At 36.1% G+C, this 25,402-nt stretch overlaps 1 protein-coding gene across 1 annotated transcript; it reads right to left on the bottom strand.

Moving 5' to 3' along the window:
* Nucleotides 1-13,877: 13,877 nt before the first annotated feature.
* Nucleotides 13,878-15,671, bottom strand: LOC120351576. The gene is made up of 2 exons (XM_039429409.1): nucleotides 15,414-15,671; nucleotides 13,878-15,354 (listed from the first exon to the last, which is right to left on the bottom strand). The coding sequence occupies exon 2, from the start codon at nucleotides 15,288-15,290 to the stop codon at nucleotides 13,878-13,880; it is 1,413 nt and encodes a 470-aa protein (XP_039285343.1). The 5' UTR covers nucleotides 15,291-15,354; nucleotides 15,414-15,671.
* Nucleotides 15,672-25,402: the final 9,731 nt, after the last annotated feature.

The raw sequence follows: 25,402 nt of genomic DNA, 5'->3' as shown, positions 1-25,402 counted from the left end.
AATTATGAAGTCATTGTTGTTCAACTAAAAATCCATAATTGAATTGGAACAAATGGCATTACCTGTATATAAAACTGCCAGAAGCAGGATGACGCTCCAGTGGCGATACATCACGTGGTAAGATCAATTTACTCCGTGTCTGGTGAAATCCAAAGAGAATGTCTAAGAAGACCACACACAGGTCCAGCAATGCATCATCACTGAATTCACATATAATATGCACAGGTAATAATTTTGCACTGATGAAAAGTAATCAACAAGAGTTGACGGGATGGATGGGACGTGAGGGAGGATGTCTTTGTTTCTTTTTCGCCACCCAAAATTATCTTATTTTATTGAAAAAATCAGATATTTTGGTAGATTCCTTTCAGTTTCTGAGAGCACACTCTGGTGAAGCAGAGGTGTTATTTTGGGATTGCCACTTGATGGCGGGGTAGAGCTGGAAACTCGATCGCGGACAGTGTTTAATAACGGACGGAAGGACTTCGCGCTCTAATCGCAGCAGTGATAACAAGCACGCAAGAAACGACCTTCAAGCATTCACGTTCAAACGCCAACTGCTGCCTATTCGCACTGTTGCCGGCGCGCTTTTCCCACCAACCGTTGGGAAATTTACCTTTTCCCGGCTTTTCTCCCTTTTTCCACGCGGGCGCTCGACTTCTTTATCACTAGAATATCGATGTTTGATCATTCTAATAGCGTTGGGTGAATTTTAATAAACTTATTGTGGTGACGTGACAATATCAAGGAGTTGAAATCTTGTCGGAATACCCCTGGAGAGCATTAAATTATTACCTCGTTCATTAATCTATCTACCTAACAGTTAGCTTTTTTCTTAATGTATATTAGTTTCGAAGCTTACTAATTTTTTTTGAACATGTAATTATATTTTTATTTGAAATCTTGGAAAGATATTGTAAGTTAAATAATGCATTGTTTTTTTTTAATTAATAAAAATTTTTTGATTTGATTCGAAATATATCTAGCCTTTTAATCTACCTGATCTATCCATCTCTCCTATCTATCTATTATATATATTCTATCAACCTATCTCATCTATCTCTTCAATATATTAATATTATTGGAGTGATCCGTGGTCTAGTGGATAGAGTGCTTGCGAAGCACAAGCACCATAGAGATCCCGGGTTCAAACCCTCTCATTAGCAAAACTTTTTTAACCAGATCATCCCCGTGTTATCGGATGGGCACGTTAATTGTCGGTCCCGGCTGAAAGTATGACAGTCGTAAGGACCATTGACGGTTCAAATTATAATATTCAGGCGGTGGGACCTTCCCGCGAGGGACTCCCCACCAACAAAAGCCATACGAATTTACTTTTTTTATTAATATTATTCAATCATTTCATATATCAATCTCCTAATTGACAGTGTTGAATCAACAAGTTAATTCTTTATCAAAGTTTTGGTTTTTGGGAAGATAACAATAACATACATTTGAATTGAATGATAGATAATCAGCAACTATTGTTTAATTTGGCAGATGATTGAGGTCGATCACACACCATGTTATTGCATTCAAAATATCGTTGCAAATCGGTTTGAGATCGTTAAGAAACTGTTGCATCATTTGTGCCTTCCGACTTAGATACATTTGTCATCGTTGTGGGTGCAATTGGTTTGCAACGGTAGTTTCTAGAACAGTTACATATATCAGGCGAATTCAAAATGCGTCATCTAAGATTCCGGAGAAATAAATTATATCCATTCATTCATAATAAACTTTTTTTTCAACTCTCAACTGATGAGGAAAATTGTAATTTCTAGAAGTGAGACACGGCTGAAGGAGGGAACTTATTATTGGGATGCCAAATGATCCTGGAATTTGGAAAACTTTTGTGAAAATTATTACTTTTTTATTGAAAGAATCTTTATAGTTATGAATGGATCTATCTCTCAACATTTCATGAGTTACGTAAGCAATTATTGGAGAACTGAATTGCATCAGTGAACTGATAGAATTGAAATTTTTCAAAGATTATGAAACCTAAAAAGCTATGGTGAGGTTCTCAAATGAATTTATTTTCAATAATATTGTCATCAGACTCCTAATTCATGAATCATATCCAAACCAGTTCATAGTGCCATAGAACACAACTGCCATTTAATAGATTCTGATCAGTGGAGTGGAAATGTCATGTACTGTACTTAAAAAACTCCATCATTTTATCATTTTAAAATTCTATCATAAGCGTGAAACCCCATTTGTGACATTCTCTAGTTTTTGAATCTCTTGAATTCTAATCGTTGGAAGCAAACGACACAAAAATAAAGGATCAATACCACTGAAAGAAGGTAATGAGCACCAATTTCAATAAATATAGAAACCTTCTCCGATTGGATAGCTCCGTGGCAGAGTAGTGTTTTCAATCCATCAAGTGTCCAATAATTTCCCAATCATCTATTTCTATCCTTCGAGATAACTCTATAGACACCTTTCTTGCTTTCCTAGTTGATGTTCGGAATGAATAATAGATACACTGATATTTACTGCCTCGCCTCTACTTGAATTAACTCCTATTATCCGATTGCAACCGTTTACAACTTGTGAATATTTCATGTGCACTGAAACTCAATGGCATGAATTGTTCGAGTTTTGTATTCTAATCATTGAGTAAGAAGCTGGAATGGATTAATAATTTGGCTCGCCCATTGAGTGTCGCTGCTATTTGTTGATTACTTGCACTGAGAAATGAAAATCATTGTGGAGCTCGTTATTCCAGAGTGGTAACAATCCCAGATGTTAGAAACTCTTAGATTATATAGAAGAATACGGCATAGCTTTGTGAATGATTTATTAATTTATCACGCCACCATTGAACTATTGAGCAGAATTCATTTCCACACTAACTGACAAAGTTCTGTATTTTAATGGATTGCAATTCTATTTATCAACATGAAAATGTTAAGAGAACCCTTACCTAAATAATCGTCCATTCCATATGGGTTTGTTTGTTTCAATCCATGAATCTACAAGCATGACAAACAAGCTTATTCTTGATATTTTTTAGAGGTGTTGAAATTATTCGTGTGATTCCTAGAGAGAGAATATATCATAGCTGGTAGGTATTGAAAGGAAGTAGCAAATTATTCTCTTGCTATTCAGATACTGGAGATTAAATCCACAGCGTTTTCCAAATTAAATAATCATAATCGGTGATCGATGATGATGGTTTTGATTATAATTTGAAGATCAATCAATCATCCGGAAATGGAAAAAATTGTAACATTTGAACAACAACCTCATTTATTTTTTTTTTCAATTAAGGATGACAACATTCTTGAGCGTGATCATTCTTGGAAGCTATTAAAATGAACTATGATACTGACATTTTGAACCACAAATCATCATAATATGATGATTGATTTCTTAATCATTTGGATATTAATTCCTTAAGGAGTATGAATGCTATCTTGAATATCATTCTGAAAGAGTAGAGATTGATAATAATCGGGTGAATTGATCATAAAAATAAACGAACTTCACAAAAGACAGTTCCACCAAGAACAGGTTGATTGAATTTCTGATTTAGAGAATGCTTTATGGTTGAATTCCCTAAGAGCATAGGTTTAAAGGCCATATTCGCCAAATCCATCAATCCAAGCAAGTTATCGACTAGAACTTGAGACAGTGATAGTGATTTGGGCTCTTCTGTCCTTTGTCTTTGCTGCTGTTTGAATAGTTGCTGAAGTTTGTGGCAAGGAAACCCATTGATGGCTGAACTTCAGTTGCTATCTGTCGACAATCAATAAAGACAGGCTTCTGCTTCTGCTCTACTTCTTGTCTTGGAAGTTGGAAGTGTCACTGTAATGAGAGCTCACGAATATTACCGTGAAATCTGGAACATCACTCTGACATTGTAAAGTTCTACCAACGCCTCTTGCGCGGCTAACAAGCATGCTATCACATTGTCATCCGCTGGAGGCTGAGCACTCAGGCACTAGTTGGCTTTATCCAAAGTTGGAGAGGAATTTGGTATCCGGGCTCGACCTTCCATCTAATATCTGGATTATATGAGCACAAATACGACTCTAGATTCTTCAATTGAAATTGTGCATCAATTAGATATATAGAGATATATGTTAGATATATAGATAATTATCTATATCAGATTTATAGATAATTAGAGATATGGAAAAATCTGAGAACCAGAGGTCGAGCTCATTTTTCGTTTCCATCAGCATTATAGTTTGTATGTTTCGAGATAAGCATTAGGTTGTTACTTTCCAGTTCAGCTGAAAGAAGTTGATCTGGATTAAACAAGATAAGAAACGACTTTCCTGCTGTTTCATAATACACTCATATATCATTTTTGAAGATGGGATATTTGTGTATTTAGTAACTCCCATCACCAATCGCACACTTCGATTGATTTGAAGCTCACGTGATATCTGTATAAACAGCATATATAGTTAGAGATAGTTGGAGAATAGTTAGAGATTGAATAACACGCAGGGCTTTCAAATAAGCAGGAATTAGAAATAACTATCAGTTCATTTCCGATTTGTATGACTGGCAGTCGAAAAGTGGTCCGCGACTGTTAAGGAAACAATGCACGAACAGTTCAAATTCAAGAGATTGATATTTACTTTCATAGAGATGGAGTACGGAGTGACAGAAGTATCCAAAGAAACTCTTTGCTAGAACCCAAACCTCAACACTTGCACGTTCAAGAATTATCCATAATTCCGATAAAATCTATAAATATCTGGTTTTTGGTGTGAGATCACAGGTCTTCCTGTCAGAAGAAGGAAACGTTTTTGAGGGGAAATGGACAAACTATTGGTAAAACTAAAAAATGCATAATATATTTGTGTTGATTCTCAATTGAATTCGAATGAAACTCACAAACGGACAAATTGTTTCCATGGATAATGAAGGGGAGCTCTCTCTCTTATGAGTCTTACTATTCATATTCTTGTTGAATGGACGTTTTGAAGCATCGTGTTTCACTAGCCTGTTGATTCGTTTTTGCTACTCATTGAACTATATTTATATTAACTTCAGTGTTATTCTTATAAATTTCAGAATAATTTTGTGTAAAGAGGACAATTATGAGATTATTAATTCTTGTGCTCTCATATATGGATTGTTTGGATAACTAGATAATGAATTGTATGCTACACGATTACTTAAATAATTTTTCATCAATATGAATGAACGCATAACAAGCTCTTCAATGTATCTTTTGTGGAACTGTTTCGATTTTTTCATTATAAAAGAATTGTGCTGTCACAATAATAATTATCATTGCTTTTATATGAATTTCTCCACAATCTAATTCCTTAAATTTTATATATTTGATGGAGAAACTATCTCAGACTGTTCAAATCCAGACAGAAACAGTATTCCGTTTTGATACCTGATAAGCAATTGGATAAAAAGCATTATTATTATTATTTATTGCACTTGTTACTGAAAATTCCAATTTGGAGAACCACAAAGTGTTTCCCACTCTTGGTTTGAGAGATCATTAACCACTTCTACACATTATCGAATTCAATCAGGAAACCAACGGTCAACAGTATTGTGGGTGGAGTAGGAACGTAGAAGCTCAGTGTGTGCGGAAACATGTTTTCCATTCATTTTCATTCAGGAAGCTGCTAAGTGAGAATGGTAGAGGAAGGTGTTTTTGAGAGAGACATCGACACTCGATGAAAATAAATATTTTGTATTTGGAGATGTCTGGCTCCGGTTTTGGCTGGAATGGAGTCGAGTGATCAGGCCTCCTCTCTCGCAATGTAAACGTTGCTTACTGCCTTGTGTATAGCTGACCATCCCCCACAAAGTGGAGTAGACAATTTTCCATTCGCTTTCTCTAAGTTGATGCGATCAATACAACCCGGGACCTAATCGTTTCCCAGCTTTCCCACTCTCAATACTCCACATTTCCCCTTTTTTATTCTCGGTGATTTATTCCAAGCTTTTTGCATCCGCATCCTCTAATCTTCATTCAAACTCAATGGGCCGAGCTCGACAGCTTTTCCTAAGCAGATTATCACTTTTCGTTTTATCTCTCAATTAGCTCTCTCGACCCAGAGCTCATTTTTCCCTCACATTTTCCCCTCTCTAAAATACTGTCCACCACTTCTTCATATCCTCATTTCCGGCTAATCAATATTGCAAATGATGAAGCCACAAACCTCCCAATCGAATAACAAAATCAGGAGTCAGATCAAAAGTTATGATAATCATCAATTCGGAGTTTCCAATTCATACTATCCTTATTACTGGAGAGATAAGTGAATGATATTCCAAACAAACATTATAAAGTTTTTCTACCGGAATCAAAAACGAGCAGGCAGGTATCGTTCTTGTCTTATGGAAAACATTTTAAAAAATACTTATATTTTGACCAAGCTCTTCTACCGGAATTAGAAAGAAGCAGTAGGATATGGGTTCCTTCTTCGTGATGAGAGACTAGAACTCTTCATATGTGATGTGAAAATTACTGGGCGTGAAAATTAATTATCTCTAAAAAAGAGTCCCTGTGAAACCTCTCCATTATGAACCACCAGGTAAGAGAGGCGTTGGAAGATTACGGAGAGGGTGATCTCATGATAAAGCAGGATTATAAAGATGAATTTCAATTTGCAAAAGTCTATTTCAAAGATCGGAACAGGCAAAAATGCCTGTGAAAGTGAGAAGAAGAAGACGAAAAAAAGTGGAACAGATAATAAGTCTTTGTAGTTTGGAAATATTGAACTTGTGTGTTTTTTAATCCTCTCAATAATAGCGTTCACTAATAATGGCATGGAAAGGTGAACAGATTTTTCACTTGGTTCGAAATTTGATATTCATTCGAACCAACAGGTGCATTGTTAGATACAATCTAAAACCAGATGCCAAAATGCCAAAAAACCAGAGTTTCGGCAATTTCATAATATCAGCATATTGTCAATAGCTGATTTATTATTAATTCAATAATTTCGAGCAGCTCTTATGGAAGGTGATAATTTATTTATTAATGAGACGGGATTTCTACTCAGAATTCAAAATCAGTACAGAACTCGGATACCAAGAGCACATTGCATTGAGAACAAAATAATTGGAGTAAATACAATACGATTCAATAAAAGCCTCTGCAAACAATGATTTTTGTTACGGTTTCACAGAATTTGAAATTAGCAGAGGCTTTCAATAACCTCATTGTTTGGATTGAGATCATTCTAGGATCTCTGTTGGTCATTCTGTGAACAATTACTTTTTTGTCAGAATCCATGTTGCTTTTCTCTTGAAATTTTCGGAAGCGAGAATTGGTCAGATAAAATTTGATCGAAATTAGTATTTTCCCAAAGTGGCCTGGAAATCCAACTCTTGTGACATCTCATCGATTCTGACAACTCATGTACGATATTTATGTTGGTGTTGGGACAGATCACATGACGGAGATGTGTGACACACAATTCGTGGCCGTTGTCATCCGTGATCGGATCGGGTGGAATCGGAACGCTGCTTAACAGGTGTGTCACAGGCTTTTCTGTGGATATTATTGACTTATTGACTCAACGATGTTTTAAGATTTATTATTTTCAATCATTGGTGTTTAGGATCTATTACCTTTAACATTTTCATTTTCATTTCATTTCATTTATTTGCAACACAAATGAGACTAACATGTTTTAAAAGCTCTTTTCTCAGAGCTTCCTTCACGAGCACTTGATTTTTTCGGTGAAAATAATTGATGAAACAGTATGAACAAAAACTCAACACCTTCCAAAAGCAAATTAATCGTGCTTCAAGTATGCAAGTACCATCATTATTTGAATTTCTACTGTAAATAGATTCTAGATAAAAAGCTTGCTGAATTATCCATCCATTTTATAATGTTATGAGTTGCCCTCTTGTTGATGGAATATGAGAAATTGAATAATTGATTCAAGTGGACTAGACTGCAATAGAACATGCACGATGTTACAAATTCGAAAAGAAATGCTGAGGAGTGATAAGTGACCTTGAGTGGTTGTTAACAAAATCAGCAGATCCCAGTTCATATATTATTGTTGAATGGTGGAGTGTTTTCCAAGAAAATCAGTCTTGATGATCAACAGTAATCCCAATCCCGACCTTCATAGAAAAGTGAGTGATCGTACAGTGAGCAAGGTAAGTGTTGAACCCTGATAAATAGAACCAACAATGGAAACGAGTGAAAAGTAGTGGCAAAAGCCACACCAGTTGATCGTCACGCCTCAGGTGATTTCGTGATTCTTGTGACCATGGATTGGCACGTGGCCCAGGTTACGTAAGCGTGATGGACGCTCCTTTCAATGCAATGCAATTCACTCTGGATATCGCATCATTGGAGCATGACCGACCACAATCTAATAATAATTGATTAGACTGCAGTTGGTGCTGTCGAACAGCTTCCTCATACAGTACAACATATCAGCGTAATAGTACAACATTTTAAACCAATAAATAGCACACCATGCTTCTAGTTCCTAATTTTAAATTATTTACTTTGTTCACTTGTTGTTCAATATACTATTATCACATGAAATGTTATCGTTGCTGAGGAAATCACTTCCTGGGATGATTGAAACATTTCTTCAATGTGATTTCCCTAATTTATTGTGCTAGGTTATCAATATAACACTGAACACACTAATAGAATAGCTGCATTTTGCTCAGGATGGCAAAGTTAGGATGCAGCCTCAAGTCAGAATAGTAAGTAGGCAAGGATAAGACAACGTGGATACAGTGGGGAATTAAGCTCATCTTCAGCTCTCTATTATCTTCCAACCATCACAATAATCATTCAGGTAGATAAGAGTTTAAATCACCATCATGAAATGGAGGAAATGAGAAACGGAAGAAAAATTGAATATTTAGGGCTATGAATAATTTTTTGAATAGATTAATCTTAGATTCGGAATAATTTATGAAAAGTTAATTTGATCATGTAAGAATTCTTGGCGTCATGTAGAAAATACTTGTTTCGGATGAGTAGTTGCAGATTGCTCTAGATCAATTATTGCAGGATCAACAGAATTATGGTTTTGAGCTTCGAAAATAATTTTATATCAAGTGTGGAGTTGAACTGTGACTAAATCCAATCATACCAACAAGAATTGTTAGGCCTATGCTGTATTCTTTCATTTTTTGTTTGAAATCTATATTAATTTGATATTGGAAACGGGGTGCCAAAGTTCCAAAGGTCAAACGGGTAAGTAATTATTGGAGTATTCTAATATCACTGCCATGTCCTTGAAACGAAATGATTTAATCGAAAGCCAACAGTTGGGTTGTCATGATAAAGAAAAGTAATTGTTCGAATTATTTTTCCCAAAGCATTTTCCGAAATTGAACGATGAACAGAATGTTGAATTGAGAATGCCAATCTCGGTCTCTCTGAAATAAGAATCAATCAGTTGCATTCCTTTTTTTACAATCATTTCCTATGGAAATTGATACAATTCATTAGGACCAAATGGAATAATAGTATTAATTCTGGGGCAACGAAAGGAGTTTGTGGATGCCTGGTGTAAGTGAGCAAAAATAAGAGAGACGGTCGTATTTAATTTCCTCAGCTTTGCATCTCATCACGATTCACTCTTCGTTTGAATGGTTAGGGTTAGAGAAAAGCGACAATTTTGTGAAGTTGACTTGTGCTCTCACACATTCTCTCTCACTTGCCTCATTTTCACCCATACCCCCTCTCACACTCTCCTGCACACTTCAGCACTGTCACTCCATCACCACGTCTCTTTCATTCACTCATCCTCCACAAGATTCATACTATCCTCTCTCTGACCCTGTTTCTTCTATTTGACACACAACCATAATTTATTTGATCCGTCTTCTGTTGCACGATGTTCGTCCTCTTTCTTTCCCATATCTTTCTTCTATCTCTTTTCTTCAATCCAACAAAAGAACTTTACTGTAATGACATTTGCACTCCGTTTTGCGTTATTCTCGTTACTTTGAAACTCATAATGCAAAATTGAACTCATGAATCATTTGAAATTCCGAACTGGAAGCTTGCATTCTCAAGTTATAAGAAGGAAACGTACTAACACTTTTTGTGTAGTTGAGAAGTTGGTATTGTGGTAATTATTCATATTGAATGAAAAAGACTAAGAAATTGTCAAAAACCACAGATTTATTGATACTTAGAAAGACCGGTTTCATAACGTTGAGTGGGAAGAGACTGTCTAGCTGGGCCAATGGCAGGCGTTCATGCCCTTGACCAATAACAGTACTCTCCTACTAGTATAAATTCTGCTGCTCTTGTATTTAGTTTTAGTTTATCAGAGATTGACAATGGTGTAATAACCGAAACCGGTCTTTCTAAGTATCAATAAATCTGTGGTTTTTGACAATTTCTTAGTCTTTTTCTTTCGAAACGTACTAAGTTTTCGATCTCACACTGTATCTAAATAAATAGAATAAATAAATAATTCATTTTTGTCAAAGAACAATATTACAAAATTGCATTAGACAATGTCAGAGTATTTAAAAGAAACATTACATTAATAATTTGGGTGGAGACCCACTCAATACAAAATTATACCATCTAGGTAACTCATAAATAACAAATATAATGATATTATACACACACTAGTATAATATACAGTATTTCATAGGACAAACATTGATTGAAGGAGTTTTCATAAAATTCAGTCAAACTATAAAATGGGTTGTCACTTAAGAATTTGTTTATTGCCTTTCTGAAACTATGATGAGGTAGATCTCTGACATATGATGGCAAATGATTGAAAAGTCTTATTCCCACATTAAAATGGCTTCTTAAAGTCCTTGATAGCCTTACTTGAGGAATATGATTGTGCACATTAATATTACAATCAAGGTTTCTTTCCTTCAATTTTATATACAAAAGCAACGTATATATATATATATTATATATATATATATATATATATATATATATACAAACCTACGACAGTCATGACTCTAGTTTTAACAAATATATCTATTCTACATTATCAAGAAGTGGGTTGAAATTTCTTATGAATGACTTACAGATAATATCTTCATCTTAGAAATCTGATATATCATATCACCTTATTCTTATCACGGCTCATAACGTAGAAATGGCTTATAGGTAAAATTTCAAATGCAACACGTTCATATAGACGACAGATTGGAAGCCTATAGGACTGGTCTAACGGTTAATTAATTGTATGCCTTGAAGGGTTGTTTCTATTTGTTACCATACGAACAACAAAACATTGTTCCCTTTGTATGAGCGGTGTGTGTTTTATTGTTTCGGAGGACAAAACAGTTTATGCGACTTGTTCTGTTACTTGTTGTCAGGTCCAGTGTTCATTGCGATCAGAATCTGTAATTCATAAAGCAAAGTGGTATCTCACATTTCTGAAGATAAGTTATAGCAATTGAAAAAAAAGAAAATTGTAATGAACTTTTAGAAAGTGTATCTCTGTAATGAACAATTGAAAAGTGGATCTATATTTATTTCCGTGATAATGAGATGAACAGCTCCATTCTTGCAAAATCTGTCTCTTTTCAAGGAATGAATGCAAGGCAGCTTATGAAATCTGTCTCTTTTGCTGGTTTTGTAGTTTTTTCCATGGTAGTATTCTGATACTGGAAATAGAATACTAAATCAGATGGAACTAACAATATAACCAGTGTTATTTTTTATGGATGCGTTATAAAATATTTATAAATTTATTCAGCTAACTTTATCATTTTAGAAGACAAAAAAAGTTAATATGAAAGGGGAATGCGAGTGAGAAAGATGAAATCTGTGAGCGATTTATGCTCTCAGCATTATTATAGCATGACGGTCGTTTGACGATTGACATGAAGTTGAGCTTACTAAACGGTGAGAGCTGTGTGAAGTTATAACTCGCACTTATAAAACAGTAAATGGCCATCAACGAAATGACTCCGTATTATGACGAGGCCATCAAACTGGTGATGAATTGCATGGAATTTGCGAGCCAGGCTAATGCTTTCGTTCCACGGATGATGAATCGTTAATGCCAGCAGCGTAAAAACTGAGTTTGTTGATTGAGAGCAAAAAGAGGCGCCTGCTTCAACATAAAATTTGAAAGAGAAGTGAATTTAGTCTGACATTTATGCATTTCTGGTGTATTTGAAATTTGAGATTTATAGCGCTAACCTGGGAAGACCCAAAAACGTATTCATGAAGTTTAAAAAACTAATGGTAAACTTCCTTGATTCACAGTAAAAACCTGAATAAACGTGATTTGAATGATGTGTGATATATAATAAACACTGACTATACATTGAATAGAATTGATAAATAATTATCAATAGTTGAACTCTCATATTCCATTGAAGGTGTAGAAGTTTCTTATGTGGAGTACTCTTAATGTGTGGGTTTTGAAAGTGGGAGAGATTCGATATTACGTATTCCTTTCGGTTTCTGGATCAGAGAAGGCAACACGTTTAGTTCAAAACTTCACTTCTCACAAAAGCTACGCATAATAATCAATCGAATTCTATTAATCAATGGAGTACATTAAAAGATAACAATTTTATATGAGTGGCTTTATGCAGCCGTTAGGTCAAGACATGAGAGGAAAGTTTCACTCTAGACTGGTGTGGAAAATGTGGTAACACCCTAAATAAACTATTTTCGATGAAGAATTCCACTCCACTGCTAAATAATAGCGGAAAGGTTGACTGTATATTGGAAAGCGGCGGGGCTGGCCGAACTCACCAATATCGTTGCAGCTAAAATGTGGAAAGTGGCTCTAGCCGTAGAATCCTTTATGCGGCATTACACCGAGTATATAGGATGTTGTTTCGATGGAACGTCATAAAGTGATAGACATGGATGTTTTCTACGTGCAGTTGCTGCCATCACGTTATGAACCAGGCTCCTGAGCACGGCGCAAATGTGCTACTGTCATAAATTTCTGGCTGCCTGAGTTATGCCTTCCGACCTCAGACGACCATCCTAAAATGTGATTTTTATTCATTCTACACCGGCAGCTCACCACTCCAACCAAGTGCTCAACACACTCTCAAGTCTCAAGTACATCTACGACTATCTCTCACGCTAAATCTAGTGCTCAAATGGTGGTCGATTATGTCATGAACAAATTCATGGGAGGGAGAAGGAACTGAAGCCTACAAGTACTTTCATTCCCTTAAGAAACATCAATGTCTGAACAAAGTTCGCACAGAAAGCTAGAATAGTCATCCTTGTATAGAGCTAATATTATGATCATGATTCAAAATCGAGTCTTGTGAGGAAATATGGGATAACTATTTAACCAAATAACCTCAGTTACTTCTTCTTTATCACTATACCAGACAATAGAACAATCTTATAATATTTATCTCGTATAATAGTTTTATCTGACTATACTCAAACAAAACAGCTACAGGAATATTTAGGTGCATTCATCAATTTCGAAAGGGAAATCAATCAATCAATCATCATAGCATGATGATAGAACATGGTATAGCTTAGAAGTTGACTATAGAATTCAGTTGAGGATATGAAAAATTGATTGCGACCGTTGATGTACCCCTTGATCCCTTCACTACAAATTAATAATATCCACATTTATTAATGTAGTATACTGATTTGATTTAATATGCGTTATTTGTAATGTATTTTTATTGTTGGAGGGCTTATGTCATATCAAAAGAGATGTTCCTTACATTGTTACTCTCCATCTACTACTATTGCTATACCACTCACTACCTTTATATCTTTATAGCTTGACGTGTAATATTTATTTTGTCTAAGTTTATTTATCTTTTGGAATGTTTAATTGCCAATGGATAGGCAGCTGGAGAGTTGGATCAAAATTTTAAAATGTATTGAAATTATAAAAATATTAACAAAATTATGATAAAAACAATCAATTATTCATACAATTACATACCGTATACTATTCTGGAAGAGGTCGAGCGTAATCGTCTGAGTCTTCTTCGTCATCAGAGCCAGAATCATCTTCTTCATCATTATCACTGGAACTCGAAGACTCATCTTCGTTGTCCCCAAGGGAAATGGTGATATTGTCTATCACATCAGATATGATACCATCATTCTGCCAATACATTTTTTCATTTTCTACTACTTTCTCGCAGTACTTGGTCCAATCTGCACCTGTAAGTGTTGAAACTGCTTCTTCGGCTAGCTCCATCAGTCTCTTCAAACACAAATTACCGTCACAGTTTTTACTCCTTACATAATTTTTTACACTGGCCCAGGCATACTCAATGGCATTCAAGTCGCACATGTATGGAGGTAGCCTTATCACTGTATGATTGAAGCTTGAAATATATTTATCAATTCGAAAAGTTTTTTCTCTGGGCTTATGCAATTGTATCAATGGGACCAATTGTTCTTTTCTCATTGTCATATCGCACTCGACTCCTTTCTTTTGTAAAAAATCGATCATGTCTTTTTTCACTGAGTATTTTGTAGGAACTTTTTCAGCCAGAACAGAATGGTATGGAGCATTGTCCATAACAACTATCGAGTTTGGAGGAAGATTCGGCACCAATTTCTCCTTCACCCACTTCTCAAAATTAACATTATTCATCTGACCATGATAGTCCCCAGTTGTAATACCCGCTCTATAAATTAATTTTGCACCACTCAAAAATCCCGATGCACTCCCAGCATGTAAGACGATTAATCTATTTCCTGCCGAATAGTTCTCTTGAACACCAAATATCTCGTCTGATTGCCAGCATTTTTTGACAGTTATGTTGCTGTCAATCCATGTTTCATCGAGATAGAAAATTTCTCTACCTGTTTCGCGCAAAGCCTTCATCTCAATTAAGTATTTGTAACGCCAATTCACAATTTCAGGTTTCTCTATCAAAATTCGTCGTTTGCTTCTACATTTTCTCCATTTAAAGCCAATACTTTTTAAAACTTTTCGTAGAGAGCTTTCTCTCCAGGGAAAATGTATTTTATTTTGTACAATAGGGAGAAGCTTCCTAATTGTTGGGACAACTTTCTCTGTTTTATAGAAATCGTGCACTATATTACGTATTACACATTTATCGAAATCATCTACAAATAATGTTCTATTATTCTCAGCTCTTGTTGGTCTATGCTTTCCAGGAGTTGCAAGTTTTCCCTGGTCGCTCTCATTCAGCTGTCTACGAATTCTTTTTATAAGACTCTCTGATTTACCTGTATAGTAAGCTGCCCGTTTTGTAGCCTGTTTCACCAAGAATTTCGACGAATTTTCCAATGCTTCTTCATCACACTTTCGAATAATATTGCCTATTAATGTTCTCGCCTCACTATGTACAACAAAACTTTTTTTTCGGCTATTCTCAGACATTCTGAAGTGTATCGACTCTAAAAATTATTTGAACAATTGGATAAAACGACTAGATATTGTCAACCTACATAAATATTATTTTATAAAATATTATTAATTTAATAAATATTATTTATTAAACAGCTGCGCTCATCTGTTAATCAACAAATGGTTAAAAATCTGCATATATTGTCTAAAGATAAATTGCTGTAAAAATTCCGATGAATTTGCGGTTCAACAATATCTAGAATTTTTAATCAATTTGAATTCCTACCACATCAATTTCACAGGTTTCATTCACTATCACATCACAACTTCACAGGTGTCGAAAGAAAAGATATTTCACCGATAAAAAGACTAAGAACACCGTTTTCGAAAACCGTATTCGATGACATAACGCGATCACCGTTCATTGAACACTGGAAATGGAAATTTCAACGCATTCAGTTTCCCATAGCCCAACAACAATATTACTCTTATTCGTGCTGTTATTAAGAGAGAGAGAACCCAGCGAGTGTTGATGTGTTTACTTTGAGTAGTCATTCATGGAATTTTTCCTCTCTCCTCTTCAGTCATCAGCAAACATCAAACAATTGGATTGCAACAGGCAGCCAGGTAGGTCATTAATAAACATTAAGAACAACAAAGGACCCAAATTACTACCCTGAGGCACACCAGAAGAACTGACATAAGTGCTAGATTTCAAATTCAAGACAGAAACATAATTAAGACGATCACTCAGGTAGTCAGAAAAGAAACTAACAAGCTGAGGCACCAAACCAAAACTAGATAATTTGCAAACAAGCCGCTTATGACTGATTCTATCAAAAGCCTTGGAAAAGTCAGTGTATACTACATCCACTCTACCCCCAACATCAAGCGCCTCTGAAACATCAGCTGTGAACTCAAGCAAGTTAGTTGTGGTTGAGCGACCCCTCAGGAAACCATGCTGACTATTAGATAAAAAGGGACTAATATGACAAATCACACAATCATAAAGCACTCTCTCAAATACCTTAGCAAAAGGTGACAATTGAGTTATTGGGCGGAAGTTGGATATGTCATTCCTTCTTCCAGACTTAAATATGGGAATAACCTTACCAATTTTCCATCTGGTGGGGAACACTGAAGACCTCAAGGACAGATCAAAGATGAACTTCATGGGAGGACCCAGTATTTCAGCACAACCCTTTACAATAAATGGAGGAACATTGTCAGGGCCACAGCCAGAACTAGGTCTCAGATTACCAATTGCTGCCAATATTGTACTCAGGTCAATAGAACCAATTGAAAGGGAAGGGATATTAATTCCAGGATTGATGTTGCCATCGTCGACATCAGCCAAGTGTGTGTCATCAGAAAAAACTGAAGAAAAATATTGAGCAAAGCCATCCGGCAAATCATGCAAACCAAAAACCTGGTCACCCAAATGCATACCTTCATGAGTAGAGCCATTAGTTCTCCTTGAGTTGACAAAACCCCAAAAGCTCTTGACATCACTTTTGATACCCGACTCCACCCTGGATATATAGTTACTATATTGCCGAGCAATCAACTGCTTGACCCGAGTTCTCAAGCTTTTAAATTGTTCCAAGTGGTATAAAGAGAAACTCTTCTTTTTAGCACACCTATCCTTCCTTTTCATTAATCCTATTATTTCAGCATTAAACCATGGTGGATATTTAGTGCCTCCCGGCCTGACCCTCCTCTTTGGCACACAATTATCAAAGCACTCATAGATGAAGTTGTAAAATATATCAACAGCTTCATCCACACCAGAAGAATTATAAATGAGTTCCCAATGACAATCTCTCAACTGAGTATAAAGCATGAGATAGTCCGCCCTCCTGAAGTCATACAGTTCAATACAATTCGAACGGGAATTAGGAAATGTGGACAACATCTGAACTGTAATGACAAGCGATGGATGGTGAGCATCCTCTGGAACCAGGAAATAATCACAACGCTCGACATTAATGTCAATGCTGGAAAAGACCAAGTCCAAGATACGATTATTACAATTAAGAACTGTATTACAGAGAGCCAGCTCATAAAAGTTAACGAAAGAGGCCAATCTTCTGGCAGAAGGAGAGCCCAGCTCCAAACAATACCTATCATTGGTAATTTCAGGTAAGTTAAAATCCCCCAAAAAGATCAACTTATCACCAATAGCTGCATAACAAGATTCCAGGTGACTCAAATAGGTATCGAAGTACTGAAAGCTAGAAGAGCAAGGAATGTAAACAGCGATTACTGTATGGCTAACACCCTCAAAGTTGATATTGACACCAAGACTCTCGTACGGATCAAGAGTTAAACAGGGACATAGATTAGAGCGAACCCTACGATTAACAGCAATCAGGACCCCACCGCCCATACCTTGTGGCCTATCTCTCCGATAAATAATATAGGAGTCGGTGAACAACTCACTGTCCATGATTCCATTACACAACCACGTCTCAGTGATAACAATAACATCATAATCAGAAGCCAGGAGTGAAGTCAGAAATGAGTGTGTCTTTGTCCTCAAACCTCTAACATTTTGATAGTATATTGATAAATATTTATGCTGCTCATTCACTCTCTCCATGACAGTAACAATTTTTAATAAATAGAAGAAAAACAAATAGAATGATTGGATGGTAATAGTACTATTAAAATTGAAAGTACAAATTAAAATAGAATAAAAACAGTTAAGATATGGAATAAGATGAACGGATAAACCCATTCCGCACTCATCACCGATAATTAGTAAACAAAACTAAACTAAATCTAGACAAACAACCAAAAATGAATTCCAAAATAAACAGAAGGAATGGATGAGAAAAAAAAACAAAATAAAGCAAGGGTTTGCTGACCCAAAAATAAATAGCTTGATAGATAGAAACTCAGTGATAACTAAGTACCCCAAACCATGTACACTCTCTCATACTCCTTTCCTCGCTCACTCACACACACACACACACCACACACACACACACACACACACACACACACACACACACACACACACACACACACACACAAACTCACAACCAGACATAGCTAGCGCTCAATAGAAAAATATTTAAATCATGCAGAATTCAAAAAAATAAAAAAGACAAAAATTTCAGTACGGTATTTAATTATTCATTGTTAATGCAGAAGATGAAGGAAGAGGCAATAGTAATAAACAAAATTGTAAAGCGAGAAACGAGAGAAAACTTATAGGAGTCAAAACAAGCCAGTCAAGATAACACTGAATGAAATGATAGAGATAGTGATTGTACGCAATTACGAGTTCAGCTATTCAACAAGTGCATAATAGTGGTGTTAATTCATTCAATGCACGAGACAAACTAATTTAAAAAATCGTTCACCTGCAACTGCATATTCACTCTCATTAGCATGGAAGAAAATTAATGAAGAGATCCACTAAATATGTACATAATATGAATAACGAGATATAAAAACTGCTGAACAATAAGAATAATCATTCAAAATAATTCACTCAATGCACGAAATCAAACCGATTGTTAAAACCATTCACCTCCAACTGCATGTTCACTCTCATAAGCATAGAAAAAAAATTAATGAGGGGATCCACTAAATATGTGCATAAAATAGGCTTAATTATATAAGATATATAAAAACTGATAAATAATGAGAACTTTCATTCAAAATAATTCATTAATGCATGAAATCAAACTGACTGATAAACCACTCACCTGCAGCAGAATATTAACTCACATAAGCAAAGAAATAATATAAAAAAGGGAGCCTATAAAAATGAAACAAGATAAATACTATTATGCGATATTAAAACAAATAAATAATAATAAAAACATTCATTCCATGCATGACATCAAACAGATTGTTAGAGCCATTCACCTGCAGTTACATATTCACTTTCATAACCAAAGAAAGAATATTAATTATTAATAGAGACAGCCCATTAAATATGCATGCACACAATATAAAAACAAGAAATAAATAAAAAACTGATAAACAATAACAAGAATACTCAATCAAAATAGTTCACTCAAAGCACGAGATCAAACTGATTGTTCATTTTAAAGTTTATTCAATTAGAATAACCAATTATTGCGAAGTGTCAGCAAATCGAGAAAAGGGCAGCAAATCGTCGTCCGATTGAATCACAGATACAGGTCCACCGTCCACAACCCTTGCCTTGATTCTTCCAGCTCGATCCACCCACAGGTATTTGATTTTAGCGGCTTTCACCAGCTGTCTGGCCTTCCCGAACAGGACTCTACGCTTTGCCGTTAACGATGCGTTGATGAATATGTGATTGGCTCCAGTCAGACCAACATCACGTGTAGTTAGAACTCCCTTATCCTTCTTCAACTGAATGAAGTCCTCCGCATCCTCCCTCCTCGTGAACTTTACTATTATCCCAGGTGTAGCTTGATTGTTGCGCTTTTTCAGTCGATGACAACAGCTGACTGCCTCGTAGCCCTTTTTAAATTTAATTGCTTTCCCTACATCCTGGAATAGCTTTTGCAAATTTTCATTTCTCGCCTCGGGAACACCGTGTATTTCGATACATTCTCTACGCGAATATTGTTCCAAATCATCAAAATCACTACTGAGTTTAAACACTTTATGCTTCAATTCTACATTTTCGGAACGGAGACACTTGATAGTTTCATTCTGACTAGCGATAGTCTTCTGCAATTCTTTCAGGAGCTCATTATTACTAGCAAGATTAGCACTAATAGGAAGCAAGGAGTTTGAGATTTTTTCGTCCATTTGAACAATAAACTCTTTCAAACAGTCCGAGATCAACACTTTGACTCGATCCAAAGTCAGCGTTTCAGTCACGAAAGCATCAGTGTAATCAAATGAATCGACATTACTCACCGAAATATCACCTTCCGTCAATGAGCGATTAAGTCTCTTCATTTTAAGGCATTTACTACACGACCACGGCTTACCAGCGATATGTTGCAGTTCAACAGCGGTGAGATTTACACACTTAGCATGGTACATGTCCTTACATTGACCACATTTGATTTTATCCTTCTCGGTCCTCGCAAGGACTACGGAGCAAATCCCGCATGCACTCATACCGTCTACAAGTGGAAGAAGTAGTTACAACGAAGAAATAGTCACTTTAACAAATTATATTTGAGTACGGAATTAGGTTAGATTTACTAGAACAACATTGAACGAGTGAAAGACGACAGGCACAAATTGAGAGATAACGAGATAACGAGAGCAAAACAAAATTCGTCCGTTCTTCACAAAGTCCGTAGACTGACTGAATATCAATGCTTGTGGAGTGTTTAGGATTAAATGTATCCTATGAGAATCGATGAACTATGATTGAATCCTACAACTCCCAGAATGAGCTATCAATAATGTGAACATACATGGACCATGCCTATCCCAGGAAGGAAATGAATTCTCCCTTCCAATGGGAGTACTAAAGTACTTCTCTTAGTCTGTGCAACAGAACTGTGTTAAATTTCATATTTAACACTATATATAGCATATATATAGCATATATAGCACTTAACAGAAAACACTTTGAAGTTATATAATATAATTATAAACAGGATACACACGACACGGATAGATTAAAAACACTTAAAAACTTACATTTAAACGAGAGTTTTCGGGGGCTGGGCCCCCTTTGTCAATCAACCAGCTGGTTTGTTGACCAGACTTTGTTCACCAGCTGGTTGATTGACAAAGGGGGCCCAGCCCCCGAAAATTCTCGTTTAAATGTAAGTTTTTAAGTGTTTTTAATCTATCCGTGTCGTATGTATCCAGTTTGTATATATACAAATATAATTATATAAAAACATTAATTAGTAATGAGATCATGAGTTTATATCATTGAATCATCTGAAATTATAGCGTACAAAGTGAGAGTTTAGCAGTGAAGCACCTTGACGGCAACCAGGTTGATGAAGCAACCTGGTAACAATTACAATTTGTACTATGACAGAAGAAGAGAATCGTTGATGAGGATGCTGAGTGGTGTTGGGTTGGGGTGCCATGAGTCAACAGTGGGGTACTGTATAGTAGTCTGGTCGGATTTGAGAGGCTCGGGGTCGGCTGTCGGTGCATCTACAAGTAGTGCAAAGCAGCAGAGGAGAATGAGCGCAGAAACGCAAAGTGAATTATGCAGAGTTGAAGTGGAGGAGCCGCTTTTCGCGGATTGTGCGTGCTTGAGAGAGCGAGCCCGGTGCATTAATCTGCACCTGCTAACGGAGCCGAGTGAGCGAGAAGAGAAAACGGAGCAGGGAAAAGATAGAGGGTGCGAAATGGAGCAGGAGATAGGGTGAGAGTATGTTTCCTCTCGACACATATCCCTTAGCGGGCCGCTCTCTCCTCTCCAGCAAATTTCCAAGCAAATTTCGTCTCTTGACGGGCTTTTCCACACACCTGTCAGATCGGCCTCTCACCAAACATAGAGCACTATTATCATATGAACAGGCATCTCTCAATTGGAGGCCGCCTGCATGCAAACTCTTCACACAGAGCGGGGAACGATGTGATTAATGGATATGAAATTCTTTCCAAGAGCTCTCTATTCCTGAGAAGGATGAATGAATTCTTTTGAGTTCATAAATGGATCTCGAACAAGTCTTTAATTTGATTAGCTAACTTTTGACGAGATTTATTGTAATACCTTAGTGAATATGAGACAAATCAAAATGATGGATGGCTATATTAAAGTGAAAATATGAAATCATGATCAACTCATCCGAGCTCTTCAGATTGAACAAACAGGAGAACAAGAATCTTCTCATGTACTGTACTTTTGGGAGGAAATCCTGGAAGAAAACAAAGAGGATTTCATTCTACTCCTATTTCATTCCAAGGTCAGCTTAGTAGAAATGAATGTTGGAAAATAATTGATCCCTAGGGGTGAAATTATCACGGAAAATGAGCGAAACCAATTGAAAAGTACATGAAATTATAGTAGCATGCTGAAGGCCTGAATTAATTCAACGGGAGCATTATGTTTGTAGGTACAACAACCCAACAGACTTAATTAGGTACAAATCTATCTTCCTTTTTACGATGCCTATTGAGACCCCTCCTATCAGAATGTGACACCTCTGCTTTCTCAACAGGGAAAACAACAATAGTGGAAGTCATTGCGTGATGCCAGTGATAGGCCTCCTGGCTGAAGAGAGGCCACACCACACTACACGAAAGGGTGCGTGACTCAGGGTGGCAGAAATATACACCGCAAACTGAGACCACTATAACTCGTCTGATAATAATGCAAACTCAAGTTAGCAACATAACAACTAGCGATCAAGGCATGCCGAGTGTGTTTTTAATAGTACGACTCTGACTGTAGAATCGTAACCTGAGAAAATATAATGTACGTTGTCCGCCAAGAAATGTCGCATGCTTGGAAATAATAAGTGTCGAGCCTCAACTTTTCTTTCTAATAGCCAGATAAGATCCGTGGCGAAAATCACAGGCTAGCAGTGCTGTGGCCAACTTGATAGTTTCATAGCACCCTCCGGCCGCTTCATCGGTTGACACCAAGACAACAAACACATGCTTTATTGTATTACCAGTGATGTAATGGCTAGTTACACTGCGTGGCTATCAAAATTTCAAATGATTTTTAGTGTCCAATTCTTCCCAGGACCGTATGTGTTATCAAGAACTTTTTCATGACTTCAATCTCGTGACTCGTTTTCAAGGTTGATATTGATTATAAAGTGATGAAATAGGCGTTGTTTTCAAAAACTTTGTGAGTGTGTAGCAGACTACAAATCAATATAGTTTAATAAACGTATGTCAGCATTTGCTCTGCGGACCAGTATTCTTGAGAATCAAAAGCTTGAATGGTACAATTTGAATTATGCTTCAATTATAATATTACTCACAATACAGTATTAAGTAAAGGAGAACATGCGTTAATATTACACTACAAGAGTTCTTCAAGAGTATCTTTGAAGTAGAGGTTGTTTGCCACGCAATAGAATTAAAACAATTATTATAAAAACAATTATTTCATCACAAATTCTATAGAAGTTGAATTGTGGATGCATCAAGGAATATTTGTTGAAGGCTGTTGAATGACTCTACTAAAATTTATCATAGTCCCCACAATTCAATTTGACCAACAGTTTCAATAGGTTCAATATGCGCTCAAGTGCTCATGAGGTATCATAGTTCGAGTTTCTATTGTCAAAAGAAAAAGTCCATTGGTTCAATATTCTCAGCTACCATCGAATTCGCTCTCCGTCAAACACAAAGTCACAAACAAAAGGTTTAAGGCAATTTTCTACTACAAAATGAGTATCATTTGTTTTCAACGATTTTGTGTATTTTTACTGCAGTAGCAATTTGTTCAGAGCATAAAAACAACACCTCCATCTTGTTACTCATCTATTTTGAGTTGGCCTACTTCTGGACTGTATATTTCAACTCATAAATGTGAATTGTTGAGGGTCTTGAAACACGTTTCTAGTCAACTCTTCACAGGACTATTTTTTTTTAATTAAATTCAATCATGAAATCAATTTATGCTATAACATGAATTCTAATCATGAATCCATTTGAATGCAGGCCGCTCATGAATGTTATTCATTCTGCAGTACGGATAGCTATTACAACATATTCTATAGTCTACTAGTCTATAGACTATTAGTCGAAGTCTATAGTCATAGTCTACTAGAAATTGGACTGAGTCGGGTGTACAATAATGTTATGGAGTACATCATGTACATTGTGTACTTCATGTGCATCACAGGGGACCAAAATTCAAATATTCCTCTTTATTGTGGTGGTCATGAGTTTTTCCTCTGGTATTCATCAACGATCAACTTTTTCCAGTTGCCTCTACAAATTGTAGAAATCTAGTGAAGGCTGGATAAAATATACATTTTTCCCTGTTTTGAGCCAAAAATAATACGCTCTTACTTTCACTAATTTTCAGGACTCGATGGAAGTTATCCATCAGGCCACTGTTTCATGGATTTGATGAAGTGAAACGCTATTATTTTTCGAACATAGATTTATATTATAAATTCATTATTATTATTCATTGAATTTTCATTAATGAGGAAAACAGCGCTTTGTAGACAGCAAACATTAGTACAGAATTAACTATCACTGTTTTAATTTAATGATTGATTTAGTACTTTCTCAGTGATTGACGTTGTTATTAACAATTTAATTCAATAGAAAGATCAAGTATATGATTACAGAAAACTCACATCTCAGGGCTAAGTTATTTTTCATATTGACACAAGATACCATACTTTCATTCCACCTATAAGAACGTTATTGACCGAACGTAGTGAGGTCCATTTTTCAAGTCGATTTGCTTTTGTCTGTCAATCAGCTGACAAGTGGGATTATTCATTGATTGCATGCATCACACCGATGTCTGGCCGTGTCTATTTGTATAAGAAAGGGTTTCAATAGTTTTTTAATAGCTGGCCCGTCGAACTTCGTACCGCCAAATAGTTAATGCATCTCATGACAAACTTTAGCTGGATAAACACCTGAGGAGGTGCGATGCGGCATTTTGCATTCAGGTGTTTCTTGCTTATTGATTTGAATGGAAGCACTCACACACACATCAAATCGGGCATGTCGTGGAACGGTGTGATAAGGCAATCTCCATAAGATCAACTCTTTGTATGTTGTATCACCAAGCCCGGTGTTCTTAGCCTTAGCTTAATCTGATGCATCACTATATTTTTATGAAAATTATCCAACAATCAGTATTTACATTTATACCTCAATATGGATTTCCTATGTGCTTAGTTAGTTGTGCAGCAGTTCATTGCTTATTATTTGAAAAGTGATTCTATTCTCCACGAACATTTACTATTAAAATTTTAGTATATATAAATTTTCCAACTGCAAAATAAAAAATGTACAAAAAATCAATTGATTCTAAACACCGAAGACAGCACACTTATTCGAAACAAAGCAATGTCTTTAGAGCATGAAAGTCTTCAACCTGAGGTCGCACTGCTGGATGGTTACACACAGAACAGTCATTCTGATTTTAGTCGGGGGGTTTAGAATAATAAAATACATGGGCGGTTATGGAGCAGCACACACTATTGTCTACTATATAGCGACGGCTGTTGGATGACGCAATGATTATAATAGCTGATTTTCATTTCTGTGTGTGA

Source organism: Nilaparvata lugens, chromosome 5 (genome assembly GCF_014356525.2).
Source record: "Nilaparvata lugens isolate BPH chromosome 5, ASM1435652v1, whole genome shotgun sequence".
In the NCBI taxonomy this organism is placed as follows: domain Eukaryota; kingdom Metazoa; phylum Arthropoda; class Insecta; order Hemiptera; family Delphacidae; genus Nilaparvata; species Nilaparvata lugens.
Note: the sequence above shows the minus strand (reverse complement) of the source record. Positions and strands in the feature narration are given on the sequence as shown.